Source organism: Tribolium madens, unplaced genomic scaffold, assembly GCF_015345945.1.
Source record: "Tribolium madens isolate multiple individuals breed KSU strain unplaced genomic scaffold, Tmad_KSU_1.1 Scaffold_7;HRSCAF=85;Tcas5.2_LG10, whole genome shotgun sequence".
In the NCBI taxonomy this organism is placed as follows: domain Eukaryota; kingdom Metazoa; phylum Arthropoda; class Insecta; order Coleoptera; family Tenebrionidae; genus Tribolium; species Tribolium madens.
Window position 1 is genome coordinate 5,948,335 of NW_025401050.1, and position 23,126 is coordinate 5,971,460.

Sequence of the window (23,126 nt, forward strand, 5' to 3'; positions counted from 1 at the left end):
CTTTTCATATTTCCCCGTTTCTATAACGAGGTACACAGCATTTTATATTTATATTTAATAGTAAATAAATAAATAAATAACGAGTAAATTGCTGTTTTACATAACATAGAATTATAGCAAACAGTTAGACGAACAAGAAATTAAAAAAAAAATGAAAAAAAAAACTGGCTAGGTAAAATAAATAAAAGAAGATTAGTACTAAAAAACAAAAGTTAAATAATAATTTTTACGCCCGTAAAAATAGGAAACAGAGAAGAAAATAAACAAAAGTGTATGAAAAAAGTAAAAATAGTAAAATTCAAAAGCCAAAACAGCACAAAAAGAAGTAAAACTAATAAAAAAGGAACAGAATCCGATAAAAAACGAGAGAAAAACCAAAATAAAAATAGAAAAATCAACATCAACACAAATAAAAGGCAAGAACTTTGAAAGTCAAAAGTTTAAAGCAGACATTCAATATAAAGAAATATAGAAATATAAAAAAACCTAGTGAAAGCAAAATAGAAAAAAACAGTGTAAAGACAAAATTTTGTAAAACCTCTAAAAATGTTTAGTAAACAATTCCAAAACAGAAGAACACAAAAGTTAGGTGAGAAAAACAAAAATATATCAAAATATGAAAATACAAAAAAAGCAGAAATTAAAATGCAAAACAAATAAAAAATAAAAAATTGTAAAATAAAAATATTGAAAATAATTGAACTAAAAAGACAAAGTTAATAATTATTACCAGAAAAAGAAAGAATTAGAAGAGTATAAGAACAGAAACAGAACAGAGTTTAGCTTCAGAAAAGTAAAAAATGCTAAAAAACCAACAAAAATAAGAAAAAGTAAAGAAAATGCAGAATTAAAAAGAAAACAGTTTTTTCATTATTTTTTTTTAATTTTTGAAACTTACCTGATAATACATGGCTTTTCTTAAAATCTCCACATCGCACGTCTCCTGCACCACAAAATCCACAATCGAACTCATCAATTCCAAATTCTCCGTACAAACTTTCTTCATTTGCTTTTCAGTCAATTTCGAAACAATCCCACTCAACGCAATCTCATTTTCCAACTTCTTTTCCTTCTCTTCCTCACTTTGCTCACTCCTCGTATCATTCTCAATCTTCTCAACATTCCACTTCTCCTCCAAATCGACACCACAACTCTTCGTATTCCTTTGCGAATTGTTCGATTCAGCGACTTTCTGAGCCCCATTCTTAATCTCATTATTAACATCATCGGTTTCACTCTTCGATTCAGAAATTTTACCATCGGAAGACGTTTTCTTCATAGAAGTTTTACTAACGTCTTCGTTAGATTTGTGTCGTTCGCTTTGCGACTGAATTGTGGCATTGACAATGTCTTCGGGTTTTTGAATTTCAGAAGTGTGCCGTCCACATTTCAGATCTCTAATAACTTTTTTCACCAAAGTGCGAACTCGAGGCTCTTTATACAAAATATTAACTTTCTTAAAAGCCTCCATTTCGACACTGATACTTGGTCTAACATCATACAACAAAAACCTGCATTTTTCCAAAAGTGGGATACAAATCTCTTTGTAACTTTTATTCAACTCTTGACGCATTTTAATCAAACTCCATTTTGTGCCATGAACGAGTTTGATCATCTCAGCTATGGCTTTGGGTAGTTTTACATTCGGTTGACTTGAATCTAAATCAAACCAAATAGCTAAAAAACTAAAAACCCTAAAACCACTAGTGTTGCCAGATCAAAAACATAAAATTCACCAGATCCGAGTTGAAAAATTTGCCAAATTTTGACCAGATTACGATTTGGGTGGCAAAATCTCGCAAAAAAACGCAGTTTTCAACTTAAAATTCTGCTTAAAAAAAGCAAAAATGACATGCTTTAACGCCTAATTCTGTGATTTTTCAGTTTGTTTTCAACAAAATTTTGCAAAATAATGCGTATCTAACGTGCTAAAATGCTCGAGAAATGGAAAACTAATGTAATTCTAGACTTAATTTTCATAACATATTTTTTTTTGTAACAATTTAGTAATTTTTGACACGCTATGGCAAACTGTTACGAAAAAACAGTTTTCAGCTTAAAAATCTGCTTGAACTTTCAAAAAAGGAAGAAATTATTTCATTTTCGGCGTAATTCTGTGTTTTTTTGGCTTGTTTTTAATCAATTTTGCGAAATAATTGTGTTTCTTGCTGAAAAACATGCTAACAGTCTCAAGAAATGCAAAATTAATGTAATTTTCGACTAATGTTGATTTATCAGTTAGTTTTAGCGAAATCTCGCAAAAAACCTGAGATTGTATTACAAAAACATGCTTAAAAACATTCTCGGCTTATTTTTGTCTTAGTTTGCTCAAAAACCAGTTAAATCGAGTGAAACAAACAAAATAACAACAATATCAATTGTTTTTGCGATTTCTAAGGGTGTTTGGACAAGATTTTGCAAAATAAATGAGCCTCTGCTTCAAAAACGAAGTAAGTCGAGCGAAACAAGGTAAAAATAATATCAATTTCGACTTAATTTTGTAATTTTTTTTGCCTGTTTCAAATTTTTTTTTTAGAATTTTCTTTCTTTTTATCTCAAAAACGTGCTTAAACAGTTGAAAAGGACAAAAATATCGCCGTTTTTGGTCAAATTTTAAAATTTTTGAATTGTTTTTAACGAATTTTTGCGTTTTTAGCTGAAAAAGTATTCGAAAAAAAATAAATTGTCATTTTCGATCATGTCTAGAACAAACAGAACTATTTTTAACCAATTTGGTGGTTTTTCGACTTTTCGAAGAAATAATCACGTTTCTGGTTGAAAACGTGGAAAATGTTCGAAAAACAGTTTTCAGCATTTCCAAAAAATCATCAGATATTAGAATTTTTACCAAAGTGTTCACAAAATCACCAGATCTGATAAAATTTCACCACACCTGGCAACACTGAAAACCACTTACATGCATCTAAAATCGGTAATACAACATAGCCCAATCCTAAATGTTTCAACAAAACGGCATATAAAACCCTTCCGATTTCTTCAATCGGATGTTCAAACGAAAAATCCACACGTGTTAAAAAATTATTCTGTTTCGAAAACTGTTCAACTACAGCGAGAAACGAAATCACGTACGAATCCTAATAAAAAAAAAATTACTAAAATCTAAACTAAACACCACTAAACTTACCGATAATCGACTCTCGGCCAAAGCATTAATAAACGAATTGATCCGATCGATGGGCAATTGAAATTTTTTCGAAACTCGTTGACTTTCGTTAACTCTCGGCTCAGTTGGGGTATTTTCCGTGGTCGAGTTGGTACTCCTCGACTCGCCTTTCTCTTCACCGTACGGATTCGGTGGTTGGTCAACCTGGAGACCAGCACGTAAAAAACGCGCATTTAACCACACATTCGAGGTGATTTCTTCCTGTTGCAAAGGCAAACTTTGTCGTAAATTGAACGAATGCAACCCGAGTAAATAACCAAGATTGCGTTCGGTGTCGAAAAGTGTCGAATAGACGTTCAAACAATCCAGATTGTTTTGGGGTATTTCGGGCTCAGGTTGGCAATAATTACCAACAACGTAGTTCTCCATCATTTGTAATACTGATAAATGGTAGGGTGAGCTATTAAACAATTGACTGGCGTCTTTGCCGGCGTATTTTTGCAACAATTCGTTGATTGTTGAACTGTCACACCTGAAATCCTGCACGTCGTAGACTTTGTTGTTGATTAAAACCCAAAGACCGCCATCCATATTGTGATTGTCAAGGTCGGCTTTTCGGATTAAGGGGAGATCGTCGTAGGGTTTATGACAGTAGGGATTTGGACGGGTTTGGGACACTCCACGCCATGATATGTCGTCGATATCAAACGTTTCGACATCTGGTGATAAGCGACATAACTTATCGAGGGATTTAATCACTTCGCCGAATAAGTTGAGCCAATTGACGGAAGTTAAAAACATTTCCACTTCCGATTCGAGGAGGATTAGGCTGATGATGAGTTCAGGTAAGAGGATGCCTAAAAACGGTACAAAAAAGTTAAAATTACACATAAAAGTGAGAGTTTAATAATGAAGAATTGTGAGCAAAATGTCAAAAATCAAAAATGCGTTTCATTAACTCATCTCTTAATTAATTTCTCAATTCTTTGTATGTACATTTCTAAATAAAAATGTACAATAAACTTCGCCTTTTTTAAATACAATTTATCCGCAATCGTCACAAAAGTGACCACTTTTATGACCAAAACAAAAGAATTAGAAGTAAATTGCGGTTATACTTAATTTTTCAAACTTCTTGTATAAGAAACAATAAAAATATAGCAAAAAGTTAGACAAATAAAGAACTACAAAAAACAAAGACTGTCTAGGTAGATAAAAAAAACAGAAGAAAATTAGTTCAAAAACAAAAGCTAAACAATAGAAGGTCATAAAAACAGAAGGCAAAGAAAGAAAAAAAGAAATAGTAAAATCTAAAAAGAAGTAAAGCTAATAAAAAAGTAGAAAATATCAGAAAAACCAAAATAAAGACAGAAAAACTGAAAAATAAAAAACAAGAACTATGAAAGAGAAAACGTTTAAACAATACAAAGAAATATAAAAGTATAAAAAATAAAAAAGAAGAAAACTTAAGTAGATATACCTAGTGAAAGCAAAAAAGAAAAAAATTAATTTGGTAAAGCCTTTAAAAATGCCTAGTAAAAAAGTTCCAAACCAGAAAACAAAAAAAAACAAAATATGAAAAAAAGCTTTGAAAGAAAAAAATTAAATGCCACACCAATTAAAACTAGAAAAAAAAACGTAAAACAAAAATATTGAAAATCATTGAAATAAAAAGACAAAGTTAATAATGATTACCAGAAAAAGAAAGAATTTGAATTAGAAATTCTAAAAGCAAATCTGAGTTACTTTATTAGCGTTTTTTAACACCATATAAGAGATTGTCCTACATTTTTGAATCACCGTGTATAGGAATCAAATAAATTTGTAAAATAAAACCATTTCATAGAAATCTTTGTTTTTTTTTTGGAGTGAATATCTAAAAAAAGCTCATTGTAATATGGAAATAAAAATATACAGTGTTCTTCATGAATGGCTAGCTATAGAACAAATTAACTAAAAAAAAAACTAAATTAAAGAAAAAATGGAAGACAAAAAAAAAGAAATAAAAAAGAATATCAGACAAAAAGAAATAAAAAAAATTGTCAAATAAAAGTAGGCTAGCAAGAAAAATGTATTTAAGCCTACAAGCATATATAAATTGCTTATATGTGTACTGTAAAGTTTTTTTTTACTTTTGGATTAAATTTTTGTTAAATGTTTTAATTTCCATTAAAACCGACAAAAATTCAATTCAATTATGTAAATCACTTATTACTAAGTACAGGGTGCGCCAGTACTCACTCCCTAGACAAAAATGCCATATAACGTGAGATACCAGAAACATGGAAAAAATGTTAAAAAAATTTCATCTATAAAAATTTCGAAGTTATGAGAGTTTAAATTTTGCAAGTGTTTTGTTGCAGGCTATAAGAAGAGGAAACAAGGATTCTATAACTTTAATTGTAACTCTGTTTAATGTTATTTGTGGCTTTTATTGACAATTTTTTTTAACTTTACTAAATAATTATAAAAAAAAAAAACATATACAAGATTATCAGTATCATTAAATAGACATAAAAAATGTCAAATGTCAAAAAATAAATCTCAAAATTTTTTGACAGATAGAACTTTTTAAACATTTTTTTCATGTTCCTGGTATCTTACCTTACTTGAAAATTTTCTCTGAGGCGCGAGTTTTGGCTTGTAAAAAAACAAGTACCTAGTTGTAAGTTGTAAAAATTTTCAAGAAAAAAAAAACAATTTTGAAAATTAATTGGAATCGAGTAGGTTACACGGTTCCAGATATTTTACTTTTTCATTTTGTTTCATTGAAAATGATTTTTTTGACAATAGACAGAATGCAAACGCTGGATTATAAAGATAATTAAATTCTGACCAAATAAGACCGCAATTATAAAATAGAATAGCGTGATAATTTCTCAAATCTAAACATTATTTGTTCTAAGACAACCATTTCTCGTAATAAAATTTCGCGATTTAAAAATTTAGCAAAAAAATCTAGGTAATTCATTTGAAAAGTAAATGATATTCTATAATCTTCTAATCTCCAAAAACTCTGCACTGGTGTTATAGAAAAAATGTTTAAAAAACTATATCTAAAAAATTTTCTGAACTGAAACTATCCTTGTTATTTGGCTAGAACACCCCGTAATTAATAAAAACAAATGATTTTGTTTATTTAAAAAATCCATTATGTTGTTATCGAAATAAAACTTTTAAAAGCATGGTCCGGTTTTGCACCAATTTACTTTAGCAAAAACAAAGTTAATGAAACATCTAAGATAGAAAAACTCATTATTTCCCACAATAGTATTTAAGCAACAGACTCCAATTATGTCAATCATTAATATTCCAACAATGCACATCTCACTTATCGCAATTTTCGTGTATTTTTCATTGGCTACGACCGTAAGTTATTATCACCTTAACACAAGTTATTAAAAAAAAAACTGACAGGGTGCTCTACCTTTCCTTCCACCACAAGAGAGTGAAATTTCATTGCAAGATGAAAGCCAGAATATGAGTAAGTCCTCTATATAATAGTATATTATTTAACGAGTACATAATGGAGAATAATCCAAGTGAACTATTGCCATTATGTGCGAGTCAAATGCGACGTTTTAACTACGATCTTTTTTAATAAAATAAATACTCGTAGATAAAATAATAGAAATAATTAATTAACAAAAAAATACAGTTTCAGGAACGACATTCCGTCAAGTGGGCCTTTTTGGTGTAATTCCAGTGATAGTGAAACTAGCACTTCGAATTTTATTTTTGCCACTAGTTTATTCCCTTATAAATGTAATACGTTTTCCTTTTACAATTTTTCAATTTTTTATTTCATTTCCCTTTAAATTAATTAGTTTTATTTTGACATTCCCGTGGAGTTTAGGAAGTTTAGTTTTGAGTATTGTTTATTTACCAATAACTACAATACAAACTATTGCGATGATAATTAGTCCAGTGACGAGTATTGTTAGATTTGTCGCAAAAGTTGTCTCTTTCCTATCTGGAATGCCAATAATAATGTCTAATACTGTGTATATGTATGAATAATTATTGATACTTGCAATAAAATAAAAGCCAACAATTAAAAATGTCTTATTTCTAAAAATAAAATAAAAAAAACCTTTATTTCTGATTTTAGTTTTTAACAAACTACGAAAAAAGTGACACAATGCAATTGTCTTACTCTGATTTTTTTACGAACTAAATAAAAAATAATCGATTATAATCTCCTTATACTCTAAAGTTCTTTATTTTTAAATAGAAAAGTCTCTAAATCATATTTTTTCATACATCTTTTTACTCAAATTATTTACATTTTTTTATTCACATTCACTATACTAATATGCCGAGAAAAAAATAGTTTACAAACCTTAAAATTTCATTACATCTTCGAACTTAATATAACATGAGCCCTTGGGATAATAAACAATTTTCCAACTAGGTTATAGTATACTATTACTTCAGTCTAAGCATTTTTTTAATCATTTGCCTTCAGAAAATAATAATTAATAAAAATTAAAATGCTATAAAAATGTGATCGTATTTTTAGAATGGAGTTTTTTTATTTTTCAGTTATGAAATTTTTTTCAATATGAAAATTTTTTTCGATAATAATTGAACAAAATGTAGATAGTTGTAATTCCTGTTAGATCATAGTTTTTGTAAAAAAAAGTTTTTCTAGTAGATAGTCATTTAAAAAAAATGCAGTACAAAAAGAAAAAAAAATAGAAAAATCTTATTCTTGAGAAACGTCTCATTTTAATAGTACCGTGCGATCAAATAAAAAATAAATTAGAGTAGGCGTCGATTAAATTCTACAGTTGGCAACACATTGGCTGAGGATCTGGGCTGGAAATTTTCCACACAAACTGAAAGTGAAAATTACCATCCACCGTTTTCCTCTTGTACAGCTCTAAAGTGAACATTATTTCACTCAAAAGGAATAAACAAAACTTGTCAAAGTTTCCGCTGACATTTGATGTCAAAAATCAGGATTGCCATCTGATTTTAATCACCGCCTACTCTAATTTATTTTTTTTTTGATCGCACGGTACTTTATCATGCAGCAATTAGATTTTTTTTAAATAAATAGTTTTTCAGCAAAAAACGTTTAGTTCCATACTTTCTATTCACCTGGTATGTCTTTTTTCAATCAGTATCAAATTTAGTATTTTTTTTTACCTACTTAAGATAAATTTTAACCCCACAAATATAGAAAAAACAAAAAAACGATAATAAAACGTTCTTTAATGCCAGATTTTGATCGGATTCATTTACTTTAAGCACAAATTACTGAAAAAAAGATTTTAACAAGATAGAAAAACAAAAATGTTTATACAAAAAAAGAACTGTTACATACTTTGGAAAATCTTAGACCACCTTGTATAAAGCCCTTTTATACCATGATTTCTTGAAAGCAAAAATCTTCCAAGTACGACTATTACGTAAACAAGCGTAAATAAAGAAAATTTAAAAACACTATAATAAAAATAGATAGTAATAAAATACTCAAAAAAAGTTAATAACTTATTTTTGTTTTATTTTAATTTTTTTTTTCGGTAGTTTAGGAATAGAATCCTTTTGTATTCTATTATAAAACCATAATTTTTGCTAAAAATTCTTATTTTTAGCTCACCTTAACATTGCACAAATGGGTCTACTTCGGTAAATCCGAAATCCGGCCACTAGCACAAAAATAAAATAACTAATACTATTATTCGCCTAAACAATACAAATCCAAGCTTTAAATGAAGCAAAACGTTAATCAGATTGTCTTTATTAAAACAATCCCCAATTTATTTTTTTCAATATAACGAAGGCCGCACAAAATTAAATAAGGACTATTTAAACACGAAAAAAATCAATTTCGATCAGATTAACACAAAATGCGTACAAGTTTATTAGTTTTATTTGCAGGTTTAACGATCGCGGCTGCGGTAAGTCCTTTCTAATTTAACTAAAATAAAAGTAAAAATAAAATTATTGTACAGGTCCCTGTAAGTCCAATCTCATCCTTGTTGGAACGAGCACACAGTAAGTTTGAATTCACAGAAACCGGCGGTTATAACTAATCAAATAATTCCAGCACATAATGTGCAAGTCTCTGGGACCTTCGGTGTCCTCCGTGTCATCGTATTACTCTTTTTATCAGTTATAATCCAACCTTTCATCGTTTTTGTGCTAAGACAAATGACTTTACCGTTCAGATTTTTCAGATTTATGGCTTATTTGCCCCATAGAATGGTCAGATTTTTTGTTACATTACCGCAAAGAATCATGCATTTACCAATAACATTAATTAATTTACCCATGATTTTTATAACATTGGTTCGTGGAGTTGTGAAGAGAATCATCAGTCCCATTTCACGAGTCCTCACACTAATTATCGAAGTTTTATCGTTTATTTTTGGGGCTCCAGTCACGGCATTTGACCGTATTTACACATATGTGTAGATTATATTTACGATTTTAATTCTTACAATAAAAATGTTTCTCAACTATAGTCTCGCATTTATTATTTCCCTCGATGCTACGCATCTCGGACAATAAATTAGTTTTCTCCACCTTGTGATATAATATTTTACTTACCAATGATGTCACCTTTGAGGATTTGCAAAACGTAGAGAAAATTTTTCGGCATTACAAGACACGTCTCATAGGCCACATTCAAACTAGCAGTCACGTGACCCGAAAAACACTCTAAATACTTCACTAGAAGTGTCTCACACGCATCTTGACATTCCAATCCTTTCGAAAAAATTCGTCCAATTAATAATCTCTGAAATCGGGATAAAAGCTTCAAACTGGGCGATGGAACATTCCTTTGAGCCCCCATTTTACCACAAGTCCCCAATTCCTTCAAAAACGTCTGCGTTTGTGCGCTACCATTCCTACAACCCCCATAGAACTCATAATGACAACCCCCAAATTACAGAAAACTACCTTATCAACTGTTTGATCAGATACAACAAAGGTATGGTGATATGAGTCGTTGATTGTTCGAAATTCTCCTCCGATTCGGTCAATTCGGAAATATCGAGTCCTAGGGCTTCGTTTAGGGCTGTTTCAAGGCCCCCATCTGCCATTAAACTCCAAACGAGAAGGTCGGTCATAAATCGGTGGCCTGATTTACACATTTTTGTTTCCGAGTCGGTGTTGAGGAGAAGTGAACTGAGAATTCTTGCCCTTCCATTGGCTGTTGGGAGAAGGACCGACCAACCGGCTTGAAGGGCGTTCTGGGCTGCTGATTGGACGCTAGGGAGGATGTCTGAGGAGCTGGCTAAGCACACAACTTGGGTTTTGAGGCTGTTGAGGAGTTTACTACTGGCGCCAATACCCAGAGTTTTGGTGTCCAGGTTGTTGCTAATTATGCAGTGTAACTACAAAAAAAAAATAAAAAATATATAGTTTCTACATATAGCAAACATCAAACTTATTTGTCCACTCCATAAATATTATGTTGGTAATAGTGATATAATAATAATATAAAAACTGAAGCTTGTTATAAATGGAAGACTAGGTCAAAAAATGTATACCAGACGATGAACAAAAATTAATAAAAATTGGTGTATGTATTTTTTAAATCTTACAAACTACTTTTCTGTTTACTTTTTCTGTTGAAAATTAGGATTACTTTATATTTAAAAAATTGAAAAAAATGCTAAAAATAATAATTAGTTAAATTAAACGTAAAATACAGGTGCGTCAGATCTCGTGCCCCAGAGAAAAATTTCAAGTAAGATATGATAGCAGGAACATGAAAAAAATGTTTCAAAAATTTTATTTGTCAAAAAATTTGGACATTTATTTTTTGACATTTGACATATTTTTATGTCTATTTCATGATACTGATGATTTTGTATATGTTTTTTTTACAATTATTTAGAAAAGGTACAAAAATTTTGCTAATAAAAACCACAAATAACATTAAACAAAGATACAATTTCGGATACAGCTTCCTTGTTTCCTTTTCTAATAGCCTATAGCAAAAAACTTAGAAAATTATTTTTCCAACAGAAATAAATAGAATCAAAATGCAAAAATTTAAACTCCCATAACTTCGAAATTTTTATAGATATTTTTTTTTAACATTTTTTCCATATTCCAAGTATCTTACCTTACATGGCATTTTTCTCTGGGGCGCAAGTTCTGGCGCACCCTGTATATCTATACAAAATTGTAAAAAGAAAAATTTTCTAATTATTATCATATATCATAGAGCAAAAATCAAACTTATTTGTCCACTTCATTAAAATGATAGTAACGCAACTATTTCTCGGTTTTTCGATGAAACATTACTAAAATAATATCAACATATAAAAAATCATGTGAAAACCACAAAAATAAAAATTAATCCTTTGTTATAAGTGCAAACCAAGGTTAAAAAATGTACACCAGAAGATAGACAAAAATTAATGAAACCTGGTGTATGTATTTTTTCAATTTTATACTGAAGTTATAAACTACAGCTTGAGTTTTAAAGTACATTCAAAAAATATATATATATCGTGCCAAATTCCTCGTAATTGTTAAAATTAGAATTACTTTATATTTAAAAAATAAAATAAATAAAAAAGGTTACATACATAGTTAAATTAAACGGAAAATTTATTTAAAATTGTTAAAAGAAGTTTCTATTTCTATCTTTATTGGTCCACTCGATAAAATTTATGTTGGTGACGCAACTATTTTTCGGATTTTCGATTCAATATTACTCAAAAAATTGCGCATAAGCCACAAAAATAAAATTGATCCTTTGTTACAAATGAAAATTCAGGTTAAGAAGTTTACACCAGAAGATGGACAAACATTAATGAAACCTGGTGTATGTATTTTTTAAATTTTATACTGCGTTATAAACTACTTTTTAAGTTTTAAAATGAGTATATTGTGCCAAATTCCTCCAAATTATTTATATTTAGAGAATTTAGAAGATATTAAAAAAATAATTAGTTAAATTAAAGTCGTGCAATTTCGACTGCACTGATAAATGAAAATCCGCCTAAATTGACTTATCAATTAAACATGACACCCTCAGTCTCATTGTCTCAATTTATAGATCAACATTATTAAATTTAGGGCGTTTGCAGACAATTCGTATCAAAAACCAGATTCTTTATTAAAAAATTCCGATATTAAGTATTTAAGGTATTTAGTCGGTGTTAGCGATAACGTAATTTTGGTAACGTTATCATCATTTGTAAGTAGGAATGAGGGAATTTTCGATTTTAGTACACTTCACATCTTTGAATAATATGAACAAAAAATTACACAATGGTATTTTTTTTGAGAAAAACTGCAGATTTGGTTTATATTGTTTTGGTTTTAGAATAAAAGAATTTTTTTGATTGCTGCCTTGTTATCAATTAATATCGGACATGATGAAATGAGTGAACAGGACATTTTTCTTGATTACTTTGATGATACTAACGAGGTAAGCGAAAAAAAACAAACAAAAGAATTATTAATATACGTTTAATAAGTTAATTCTTACAAAGTGCGCAAAATGAAATAAATTTCAAACACTTGTAATTTTTTTCCAATTAATTCTTCTACAAAAATTACAAAATAATAGGTAGTGGTAAAAAAATGAATATATTTTCAAATTTCATTTTTAAGTTTTGAATATACAGGGTGTTAATAAAAGATTATAAAATATTTTAGGAGGTAACAGTATGGACCAAAACAAACAAAAAAGTCTTAATAAACATGGGTCGGCAAAGTAACGGTTTCGGAGATATCAAAAATTATTCGTTTTTTGAAACATTTATTTGCAATCTGTTCAAACAAAAAAGTAGTACAATTCTAAAAATTTTCACTATTACCTCCTTAAATATTTTAGAATCTTTTTTAACACCTTGTATTTTTTTTCTTATTTTTTTTATTGTATTTTCTCATTTGTTTTTTTATTGTTTCATTTTCTATATATTTTTTTAATTACTTTTTCAAGCGCTAAAACGGTATTTTTCTTTTCTTTTTCAGTAATTTTTTTGTGTTTCCTCATCGTTTGACTACCTACATATTTTTTCATTACTTTATTGAAGCTTCATATGAAAAAATAGAGCCAAATTTTTATTTTTATTTACTTTTTGTAAAAATTATCAATTTCGAGAATATGTATACCAAAAGAAGCCGAGAAAATACAGTGGGCGGGGCTTGCACAAATTACTAGACCCAGATATAGGACTTTATTGTTATCTTATCAATAAAAATTATTATTTCCAGACATTCTGCCCACCCGGCTTCACCTACGACACAAGCACAAACACAACCATTTGCTACGTCCTCAACGTAACCTGCCCTTATCCAATGCCCCTCCCATTTGACCCCTCCTCCAACTTAATCAAATCCCTAAACACAACCAAACTTCAAATCGAGAAAAACACAATCATGGATTACTACATCTGGAAAGAAAAACGTGGCAACTATGGCAAACTATTCACCCAACAATTTGAAAATATAACCGAAAACATGACCGATTATGTTATAGCCAGACACAATGAAACATTTACATATTTTCTAACCAATGACAACAATTATGACCAATTATGTGCCTACGAAACGCTCGACTCAAGTCGAACAAACTACTGCACACTATACGATAAAATTTGTACAAAAGGACAAAGTAACAAAAATACAAATAACTGTCATTGTAGAAACACAAAAGTACGACATTTTTGCGAATTTAACTGTCATTATTACAATTGGACGGACCAAAATGCGACTTGTAACGACTGTGAGACCAACTTTAAGGCATATAAAGAGCCCAAAATTCAGTTAAGTTTCAATTATCGCACTAAACGAATTTCAATTGACATTAAATGGTATTTAAGACTACTTCCGATCAATCGTAGTACTGAGGCGATTGTGTATTGTTTCACAGATGCTGATCATACCACTCATGATATCACTTACAGATACGATTTTGATTTTTTAAATATGTCAGAATATAAATCGGTTAACTACCTTTTAAATCCTGCAATGGATTCAATAGGTCACTATTGGTGTCAAGGATTTCAATTCAACTTATTTTCCAAAGATGTAACACTCGTAAAAAGCAAAAAAATCATAGCTGAAGGCCCCCAACATAGCGAATCCTTCACAATGAATATCACAATCAATGAAACCCAAAGAACTTACCCCTTGACCATACACGAAGAAACACAAGAATATATCGAGAATGTCATCAACGATACAAACCTAATTCAAAAAATCAAATTTCTAAACTTATATAAGCGAAAAGACGATGAAACTGTCATCGGTTATCGACTGTACTTCAATGGAACCAATAACACCATGATGGAGGTTCTAGACCAAGTAACCGAAATTTTCAACCAATCAAATTCCAGCATCTCTCTATCACCCAGTTATTGCCTCCCTGACACCACCTTCAATGGTATAACCCTCACATGGGAGAAAACCCTTCTAGGATCAACCACAATCCCAAATGAACTGTGCCTCCAAAACAACACAAAACCGGTAACTCGAACTTGCCTCGGCGAGTACCTTTATGGTACATACTGGGGGGCCGTTCAAGGAACTTGTGTCAACAATAGTGGTGAATTATTTGGTTCAAAAAACACGATACGACTTCACAACCTCACATATTCTGACCACAACTCAAGTATAAAAATCAACCAATTGAATGAAATACTATTGGAGAGTAACAAACCAATAGTAATCGATGCCCATTTTATGGCGAAAATTTTCGAAAATGTCACTTTTTCATCCCAACTTAATGTAACAAATGTCATTGAAACGGCTAGTAGAATCATGAATGTACCACGTGACGTGTTACATGAAGCCCAAACTATACTCAACTCAACTGACATGATCCTATACAGTCTTGATACAATCATCGGCGGTTATAACCTAACCGGTGAGTATGTAAGTCTAACATCGGGGAATATCTACACACAAATTAGTAATATATCAAGCGGTATAACCGGTGCTGCCTTTTACGAAACCAAAACCGGACTTGAAATCACACCAATTCGAAATTCAACTCCTGACTACAATAATACCAACTTGAAACTCAGTGCCTACATTACGAAGGAAACTATAATCAGGAATAAAAACGCAAAACTGGTTATAACCGCTTACCTTATCGATTCGCTCTTCAACCAAGCCCCTACTAACACAACCACCGGTTACTTAACTAGTATTTACCTAAGTCCAAGTGGTGTTGATTCATGGGTGGAAAAACCGGTCGTAATGATACGACCATTTCGTAAATACAGGGCCGAACTTAAGTGTAACCGTTGGTCGTACGGTCGTAATCAACTCTGGTACAACCTTAGAGGTTCATGGACGCATGAAAAAGACGATCCAACTTGCCCTTTGGGTGAAATGTGTCAATGTAAGTTTGCCCGAATGAACCCTTTTGGGATTTTAGTAGGGCATGAGGATGACGTCATTTTGAGTATTGTTACAGCGACAGGTTGCGCCCTCTCGGCTTTGGGTAGTTTTGCGGTTATCGTAACCGCAATAATATACAAACAATGGCGCGAACAATCAGGCACTAAAATTTTACTAAATTTTGTTTTGACAAATTTGGCACAAAATATTTTCTTAGGGGTGAGTAGTGGGATTAATAGTTACACCCAAATTAACACTTGTGTGACAATTGGGGCGTTATTGCACTATTCGGTTTGTTCACAATTCACATGGATGCTCATCATTGGCTATTTACAATATTTGAGATATGTTGAGGTGTTTTATGTCGTACACAATTACTTTGTTATAAAAGCGTCAATTGTGGCATGGATTTTACCAATAGTTCCGGTTATAACCGTTTTAAATATCAGCGAATCGTACTATTTGCAAGACAATTTCTGTTATTTGAGCAATAAACCGCTCTTTTACGGTGTTTATATCCCAGTTTCGTTCACTTTAACCGTAAATATCGTCATTTTTATGACAATTATAGTTAATATAACTTGCTACCGGGCTAATAGCCCAAACCGGTTAAGAGACAACATCTCCTGGCTCAATTTACGTCTCATCATTTTACTTTTCTTCCTCATGGGTTTATACTGGGTGTTTGGGGTTTCAGCACGTATTACCCAACTCATTGCTTTAGATTATTTCTTTTGTATTTCTGCCTCACTTCAAGGTTTAGTAATTTTCCTCTACTTTATCGTTTTTAATAAAATGACAAGAAATTTCTGGTTAAAACAATTGAGACGCGCCGAAATGATTACAACAATGCAGTTGTGGTTGCAACAGAGGAAAAAAATCGGAAAAGTGAGACTTGATAATGGAAGAACAAAAAGTGTCAAAATGAAGATAATGGAGTCATTGATGGTGTCACAAAAACAAAAATAAATGCCTACCTGAAGGTGGAGAAGATTTAGGGCGGAAACAGCGATGCATTCTTTGTCTTGAGCTATTGTGTTGGTTATTACGACTTCGAGGAGGTTTTCAATTAGTCTGAAAAAAAAAAAAAAGAAATCTGTATTGACAAATAAACATTTTTTTTTTCACTACTAATTGAAAAATAGTAGTTTATTATACAAGTAAAGCAAAGTTTTTCATTATTTGTGACTAGTGTGTTTCTAAAGCGAGTGTCAAAAGCACGAGTTTCAAAAAAAATCACTTGTATAATGCAACGTTTCCTCTCATTGGTAAATTCATAAAAAAATATATAAAAAATTTAAAATGTTTCAATTTAGTTGAATCAGGAACATTAAAAAAATGTTTGAAAAATTCTGTCAAAAATTTTTGACATTTGCCATTTTTTTATGTCTATTGTTACCGATGATCTTGTATGCTTTTTCATAATTATTCAGTAATAGTATAAAAATTTTGTCAATAAAACCTACAAATAACGTTAAACATACAGGGTGAATATAAAGTATGGAACCAAGCTGTTTTATTTTTGATCATTTGCCTCCAGAAAATAATAATTAATATAAATTAGAGTAATATAAAAAATGTGATCGTATTTTGAGAACGAAATTTTGTTTTGTTTTTGAGTTACGCGAGTTTTTTTTGTCAAAATTGCAATTTATGTGAAATTTTTTTTTTTGAAAAAATTAAATATAAAGCAGATAGTTGTAATCCTTAGAATATAGCTTTTATGAGAAAAATGATTTTATAGTGGATTGCCATTTAAAAAATTAATTTTTTTGTAGAACTCAAAAACAAAAGAAAATTTCGAAAAATTTTATTCTTGTTAAATCATCACATTTTTATAGTACTTTATCACTCATCAATTAGTTTTTTCAAAAAATAAATATAGTTTAAGCATACTTTTTATTTTTCCATACTTTTTATTCACCTGGTATAGGATGTTTTGTAATAAGACAAAAAATAAAAAAAACAGAATTTTTTGTTCCTGGTATCTTTTTTTCTTGGCATTTTTCTTTTTTTTGTATTTAAAAGTAGTGAAGTGTAATTATTGCATTATTTTCATGTGCCACTAGTGTTTTTAACAAATTGTGTGTGTAACGTATATAAAAAAAATTGAAAAAGTTTAGTGGTATATTAATTTTTTCACGATAAATAAATCTCCAACTGACCATTATTATATAGAGTGATCAAAAAAAAACTAAATCAAATAATAGTACCATAGTAACCATTTCTAAGATCAAGTTATACTACTTCTACTCGTATCTAACAAATAAACAACAATATTAAAATCTGTAACAAAAAATAATTTTATAGCTTAGCATTTATTACTTCCCTCGATGCTAAGCATCTCGGATTACTCACTTAAACGTCTGCTCCCCCAAGTCAATGACAAAAGGCACAGCCGTCTTCGGTGTCCTCTCATTATCATCAGTCCATGCAAAGCTCTGTGCAGGTCCACAACACACCCCCACTACTTTCTGTCCTTTTAACGCTTCGATCAATCTCGGTTGTTGCACGAACAATTCCGAACTATCACAAATTTGCTTATTTTCGTTCTTCCCCCATCCATAAACCTCTCCTTGATCAGTCAATGCCAACACGTGACTCACCCCCAAACTCACCCCTACTACTCTTTTATCTTTTAAAACTTCCACCAATTCAGGAAATCTTACACTTTCTTCAGTCGGATGGCCCAATTTCCATCCCTCACCTTTACCCCACGTATACACGTGACCTTCTTCCGATAGAGCAACACTAAACTGTGCCCCACAACATACTTGTACAATTTTCACGTTTTGGAGTTTTTCGACGAGACGTGGGAGTTTTGAACCATCGGAGCCCCCACGTCCGAGTTTACCATAATCGCCGTCACCCCAACTATAGACTTTACCCTGTAAGGTGATACAAAGTGTGTGGGCGTAGAATGAACCACAAGCCACTTTGATGATGTGTTCGTCGGAAAGTGCAGAAATCATTGTGGGGGTGAGACAGTCTTCGGCGGTGCCGTGACCAAGACGGCCGTAATTCCCCCGACCCCATGTATAAAGAGCGCCATTTGCGGAAATAGCGGCACTATAAGTGCCCCCACATTCTATATCAATGATATCTTTACCTTTCAGAGCTTGAATTAAAGTTGGCTCTTCTTTGGTTGTAGTATCACCGTGACCTAAATCAAAATTACAGGAAACTGTATTACAGGAATCTGTATTACCTAATCGGCCCCCGTCGCCATTTCCCCACGAATACACTTCATAATCTTTGGTCAATGCTAAATAATGTTTTCCTTCCGGATGTGTGGCAATTTTTATCACTTCCTTATCTTCAAAAACTGTCATTTCTTGGGGACACTGTGTATCAGACGAATAATACATAAAATACACTTTCCCCATCTGTGTCAAAATTAGAATAGTTCGATCCGAACAACAAATCTGTTTGATGGTCAATTCTGATAAAGTGTCACAATTTTGTGGTCCCACACCGAATATCCACGAAAACCAACCCCATCCAAAGACACGTTGACCATTATAATAAAAATTTGACTAAAATATTAATCAAAAATTATGACAACAAGACAAAATTCAATTGGCAAACCTTATTGAAAGACAATGGGGGTATATGTGGCTTGGCTAATCTATCAAGATGAGCCATAATAAAGCTAGCGGCTTGTTTAAGATCAATTTCGACAGAGTCATCTTCTGGCAATTCGATGAAACTAAGGTAAGTTTGAGTACTGCTGAGATTCTCCTCGTTTGAGTCCTTTTCGCAAAATTCGGGCAAAGCATGAGGAATTTGCGAGAAGCGTTTCAGGAACGGTAATAAGGGGGCACTCGCCATTTGTACATTACTTCTAAAATTATTTTTATTAAGTTGGTAGTTTTAAATTGTTTTTTTTTTACCGGTTATCGTGAAGGTTAGTTTGTTTGTCCCATAAGTTGAGAAGTAGGAGCACAATGTCCAGTATGCTACTGAGTGTTCCTTTTTGTATCGCCAATTCCATAAGAAGATTCAAGGAGGTATGTTGGTCTTCCAAAGGTATGACAAAATTTTGGCGACTTCCGGAAATATCGCTGAAAAAATAAAATTTATAAAAAACTGTACTTTAGAGCGTCACAAACGATCAAAATAAAAAAATATATGTACTAACCAAAAAATTTAATTAAATAGCATTTATGCACATAAATTTATACAAATAAATCCTAAAAATATTAAACGTAATTTTTTTTTTTTTTTAACGAAGTGCACACATGACCAATAGGGTCAGCTTTAAATAACAAAATTTTCAAAACATTTAGACAAAATATAAATATACAGAGATGTTCCAAAAAAATATCAAAAGATTTCGGGATTTTGTTTCTTAGGTCAATTTTTTTACAGTTTAAAATTTTTTGATACATCTTTTAAAAGTGTTGAGAAAAACGCGGTTTTCTTTATCAATTCTTCAGCACACCCGGTATTGTTTATAAATTAATTAATAAAACATCTAAAAATTGATAATTTAAATCATATTCTCCATACTGATTCGCAAAAACTAATTTCATTCAATTCAATTCAAATTGAGGGCGGTAAAAACAAACACCAATCATAAATTTGTATTTTTGATCACGTGACTCACGCCAACAGATGACGTTAGTCTCATTAAACTTTTTATAATTATTTTCGTAAAAATAAATTTTAGATAATCCGCTCATATTCAAAATAAAATAAACAAAAATGTTGTCTTAGTCAACAACTAAGAATGATATCATAGACAATCAATAATCTGAAATTTTGATAATACTAAAAAAATGTTTTAAAAATACTATCTATGACATTTATTTTTTGACATTTGACATTTTTTTATATCTATTTAATAATACTGATGATTTTGCATGTTTTTTTTTAATAATTATTCGCTAAAGGTACAAGAATTTTGTCAATGAAAGCCACAAATTCCTCTTCTAATAGTCTGTAGCAAAAAAACTTATTATTATTTTTTTAATTATTTTTCCGACAGAAATAAATAGTCAAAATGCATAATTTAAAATCTCATAACTGCGAAATTTTTGTAGATTTTTTTAAACATTTTTCTTGTTGTCTAGGGCACCGCCCGATGACACAGTATAACGGAGGTGCGTGACTTTCCGGACACCTGTATATAAATCAAAATTTGTCCTTTACATTGACACAAATTCAGATGATTTGCAATTAAAAAACTAGTTTTACGAATTTATAAATTCCGATTTTTTAAAATCGTTATAAACATAAAAAGAACATTTTCACTATAAAGTGTGACACTATACAGTGTCCCAGTGAGTTAGTAAAGTCCATTATTGACCTTTAGATAGTAAAATTAAAAAATATATATATAAAAAGCTGATAAACACTATTTAATATAGTGCCCGAAATTATTTTCAACTATACAAAGCGTCCCAAAATAAGTTACAATACAAACTTGTGCTTTCTTAAATAAAGTTGTTTTTTTGACGAAAACATAATTATTCTTTTTAAAAATACAAGGTGATTCACGAGGAATAATAAGCCTGACCAAATTCTCGATGCAACCACCATTACTTTTCGCAAGTTGTTTTGCGACAAATGTAATGTTGGTTGCATCGAGAATTTGGTCAGGCTCATTATTCCTCGTGAATCACCCTGTATATTACACAAAAAATAAAACAATTACAAAAAAATATTACTGCTTAAAAGAGAGACCAATTTTGAATATACATTTTCTTAGTGTATTGAATTTGCAAAAAATTTAAATAGGAATAAAATCAATATAGACTTTACCAACTTGATGAGACACCCTGTATAACTTTGATCATGTAGACCTTTGTTTCAAAACTAACCAATCTGTAAACAGAGTATTTCATTCAAAAACAAAAATAAAAAAATTATTACTCAATAAATCAGCGATAAAATGTTAAATAAACTTTATCGGTCATTATTATACAATGTCAAGCATTGGCGCCGCAAAAATTCCTTACCCGGTTATAACCTGTCTCAAAAATTTCGACGACCTTTCCACCACTTCCAGCCACACTGGCGAGACGTCACTTTGATGAAAAAGAGTGGCAACTGGCAACATTTGCAAAGCTTCCAGAGACTCCGTTAACAATTCACTGCACAAATCTACATCTTCCCCTACAAAAACCAAAATATACAAATGTGAAACCCCCAAAATCGCCATTACCCAATCTCCAAGCTTTCCTTAAAAACGCAAAAGCAAAATTTAGAGCAGCCCTAGAGCCAACTCTGGCCAAAGCAATCGCCGGGTCTAAATTCCAAGCTTTAATTTTGGTCAACTTTATCAAGTTTCGAGTTTGTAACAATTCCGTGTTAGTTTTTCTACTAGTAATCAAGCCATGTTCGAAATCCACCGAATGGGGCACCCTATTCAAGGCAATGAAATAGCGTTTAAGAATGACAAGTCGGTAATAAAGCCTCGTTGCTGAGAGTGTAGAACTTGCAGCGTCGGCACATAGGACTTTCTGTTCATTGTTCAGACTTAAAATAAACCGGGAGAGTTGTTCGGGGGCTAAAAAACCGGTTCAAACATGGTTAAAACCCCACAAATCGCTTACTTGGCTGCGGCATCCAGGCCCATTGCCCCAGGAGGGCCTCCGTGCTGGGCAAAGGCTCCGCCCTGTCTTTCTCAGTCGTGTCTTCAGCGTCGAGTCTCTGGCAAGGGGGGCAATTGCACCCGGTCGAAGGCCCACAAATCCCATCACAACAAGTACAAGTCAACACTTTCTGGTTGCAGTAATACTTCCCAAACTCCCCTTTCCGGGCCGTCACCCCCGCACTGTTCAACAATCCGTCCGAGAAGGCCCCTGTGACCTCTCCATCAGCAATCAGACTGTTCCAACAATTCACCAAACTGTCCCCCGTGAGCACACTCTGCAGGTCCGTTTTCAGCCACTTGAGGTCGAGGCGGGGCTGCGGCCGCAAAGTTGTCTCAAATCGAGACATGTCGGGGGCTTATTTCACCATCTGAAATATTTCCGAGTTGTTTGAAATTTTTCACTGATTGACAGATAGCAGGTGACAATAATGACAGGAAGCGACTTGATTTATGAATGGTGGGTGTTTGGGGGGCGAAATTGAGCGAAAATGGGGTACCTGAGACATGATGGGTTTAATAATTATTTAATAATTAAACATGCTACCGAATTGTTGTTTTGGGGAGACGCACATGTAAGAACGGTGTGGGTTGCTGGATAAAAGGCCACGTTCAGAATTCGTCAATGTATTACTGGTTGCCAACATCATTTATCTAACGTTTTTTTAATAAAAAATTAAAATAATAATTAATCACGTAATAAGTGTAATTTTACATTGTTTTTGTTTTAGTTTTGATTGCTAAACCAAAAATTTACATAGTCTATTTTTTATTACATGTTGATAAGGAAAGTATGAATCAAGAACACGACATGACCCCCGTCTGTTTGTGACATAGTGGTACTAAAGTCAAAAATTAAAGTTTCTCCCTGGCATTGGTTTTATAAGGCTTGAATTACGCTACACTTTTGACGTAGGTCACTGGCCCTGTATTTGTTAAAGTGAGATAAATAGCGACAGAGTAACGAATCTGTTTAAAAGAGAAAAGAGATAGCTATAAGTGCGTCTTTCAAATTATTAATTGATCCACACGCATATAATAAAAATGGATTACATTTTATCAGGCATTTATGTT

At 31.6% G+C, this 23,126-nt stretch overlaps 4 protein-coding genes across 10 annotated transcripts in view; 3 read left to right on the plus strand and 1 right to left on the minus strand.

Moving 5' to 3' along the window:
- Window positions 1-22,668, minus strand: part of LOC123009926 (E3 ubiquitin-protein ligase HERC2) — a 56,448-nt gene extending 33,780 nt beyond the window's left edge. For 4 of the 7 annotated variants that reach the window (XM_044406509.1, XM_044406510.1, XM_044406508.1 and 1 more), the window contains exons 1-14: window positions 22,553-22,660; window positions 22,015-22,423; window positions 21,624-21,968; window positions 21,418-21,574; window positions 19,348-19,518; window positions 19,043-19,298; window positions 18,663-18,990; window positions 17,813-18,617; window positions 16,432-16,528; window positions 10,040-10,476; window positions 9,686-9,987; window positions 3,146-3,981; window positions 2,918-3,095; window positions 899-1,659 (exon numbers count right to left, since the gene is read on the minus strand). In XM_044406509.1, coding sequence (XP_044262444.1) covers window positions 899-1,659; window positions 2,918-3,095; window positions 3,146-3,981; window positions 9,686-9,987; window positions 10,040-10,476; window positions 16,432-16,528; window positions 17,813-18,617; window positions 18,663-18,990; window positions 19,043-19,298; window positions 19,348-19,518; window positions 21,418-21,574; window positions 21,624-21,968; window positions 22,015-22,402 — 5,061 coding nt within the window. In that variant the 5' untranslated portion in view covers window positions 22,403-22,423; window positions 22,553-22,660. Of the gene's footprint in view, window positions 1-898; window positions 1,660-2,917; window positions 3,096-3,145; window positions 3,982-9,685; window positions 9,988-10,039; window positions 10,477-16,431; window positions 16,529-17,812; window positions 18,618-18,662; window positions 18,991-19,042; window positions 19,299-19,347; window positions 19,519-21,417; window positions 21,575-21,623; window positions 21,969-22,014; window positions 22,424-22,552 lie in introns of all 7 variants that reach the window. The other 3 variants (XM_044406506.1, XM_044406511.1, XM_044406507.1) reach the window with 3 other exon arrangements.
- Window positions 6,441-7,185, plus strand: LOC123009932. The gene is made up of 3 exons (XM_044406519.1): window positions 6,441-6,493; window positions 6,542-6,608; window positions 6,783-7,185. Exons 1-3 carry the CDS (start codon window positions 6,443-6,445, stop codon window positions 7,142-7,144), a joined length of 480 nt encoding a protein of 159 aa, XP_044262454.1. The 5' UTR covers window positions 6,441-6,442; the 3' UTR covers window positions 7,145-7,185.
- LOC123009933 lies at window positions 8,950-9,593 on the plus strand. The gene is made up of 3 exons (XM_044406520.1): window positions 8,950-9,033; window positions 9,088-9,130; window positions 9,183-9,593. The coding sequence occupies exons 1-3, from the start codon at window positions 8,983-8,985 to the stop codon at window positions 9,548-9,550; spliced, it is 462 nt and encodes a 153-aa protein (XP_044262455.1). The 5' UTR covers window positions 8,950-8,982; the 3' UTR covers window positions 9,551-9,593.
- Window positions 12,252-16,708, plus strand: LOC123009928 (adhesion G-protein coupled receptor G6-like). Its single transcript, XM_044406513.1, has 3 exons — window positions 12,252-12,373; window positions 12,426-12,530; window positions 13,322-16,708. The coding sequence occupies exons 1-3, from the start codon at window positions 12,371-12,373 to the stop codon at window positions 16,421-16,423; spliced, it is 3,210 nt and encodes a 1,069-aa protein (XP_044262448.1). The 5' UTR covers window positions 12,252-12,370; the 3' UTR covers window positions 16,424-16,708.
- Window positions 22,669-23,126: the final 458 nt, after the last annotated feature.

Excerpts from the sequence above, each read along its gene's own strand:
- LOC123009932 (XM_044406519.1), top strand. The coding sequence starts at position 6,443 with ATGCACATCTCACTTATCGCAATTTTCGTGTATTTTTCATTGGCTACG. Across the intron at positions 6,494-6,541 it reads ATTTTTCATTGGCTACGACC|GGTGCTCTACCTTTCCTTCC; the intron begins GTAAGTTATTAT and ends AAAAACTGACAG. Across the intron at positions 6,609-6,782 it reads AGATGAAAGCCAGAATATGA|TTTCAGGAACGACATTCCGT; the intron begins GTAAGTCCTCTA and ends AAAAAAATACAG.
- LOC123009928 (XM_044406513.1), top strand. Across the intron at positions 12,531-13,321 it reads ACTTTGATGATACTAACGAG|ACATTCTGCCCACCCGGCTT; the intron begins GTAAGCGAAAAA and ends TATTATTTCCAG.
- LOC123009933 (XM_044406520.1), top strand. The coding sequence starts at position 8,983 with ATGCGTACAAGTTTATTAGTTTTATTTGCAGGTTTAACGATCGCGGCT. Across the intron at positions 9,034-9,087 it reads GTTTAACGATCGCGGCTGCG|GTCCCTGTAAGTCCAATCTC; the intron begins GTAAGTCCTTTC and ends ATTATTGTACAG. Across the intron at positions 9,131-9,182 it reads CTTGTTGGAACGAGCACACA|CACATAATGTGCAAGTCTCT; the intron begins GTAAGTTTGAAT and ends AAATAATTCCAG.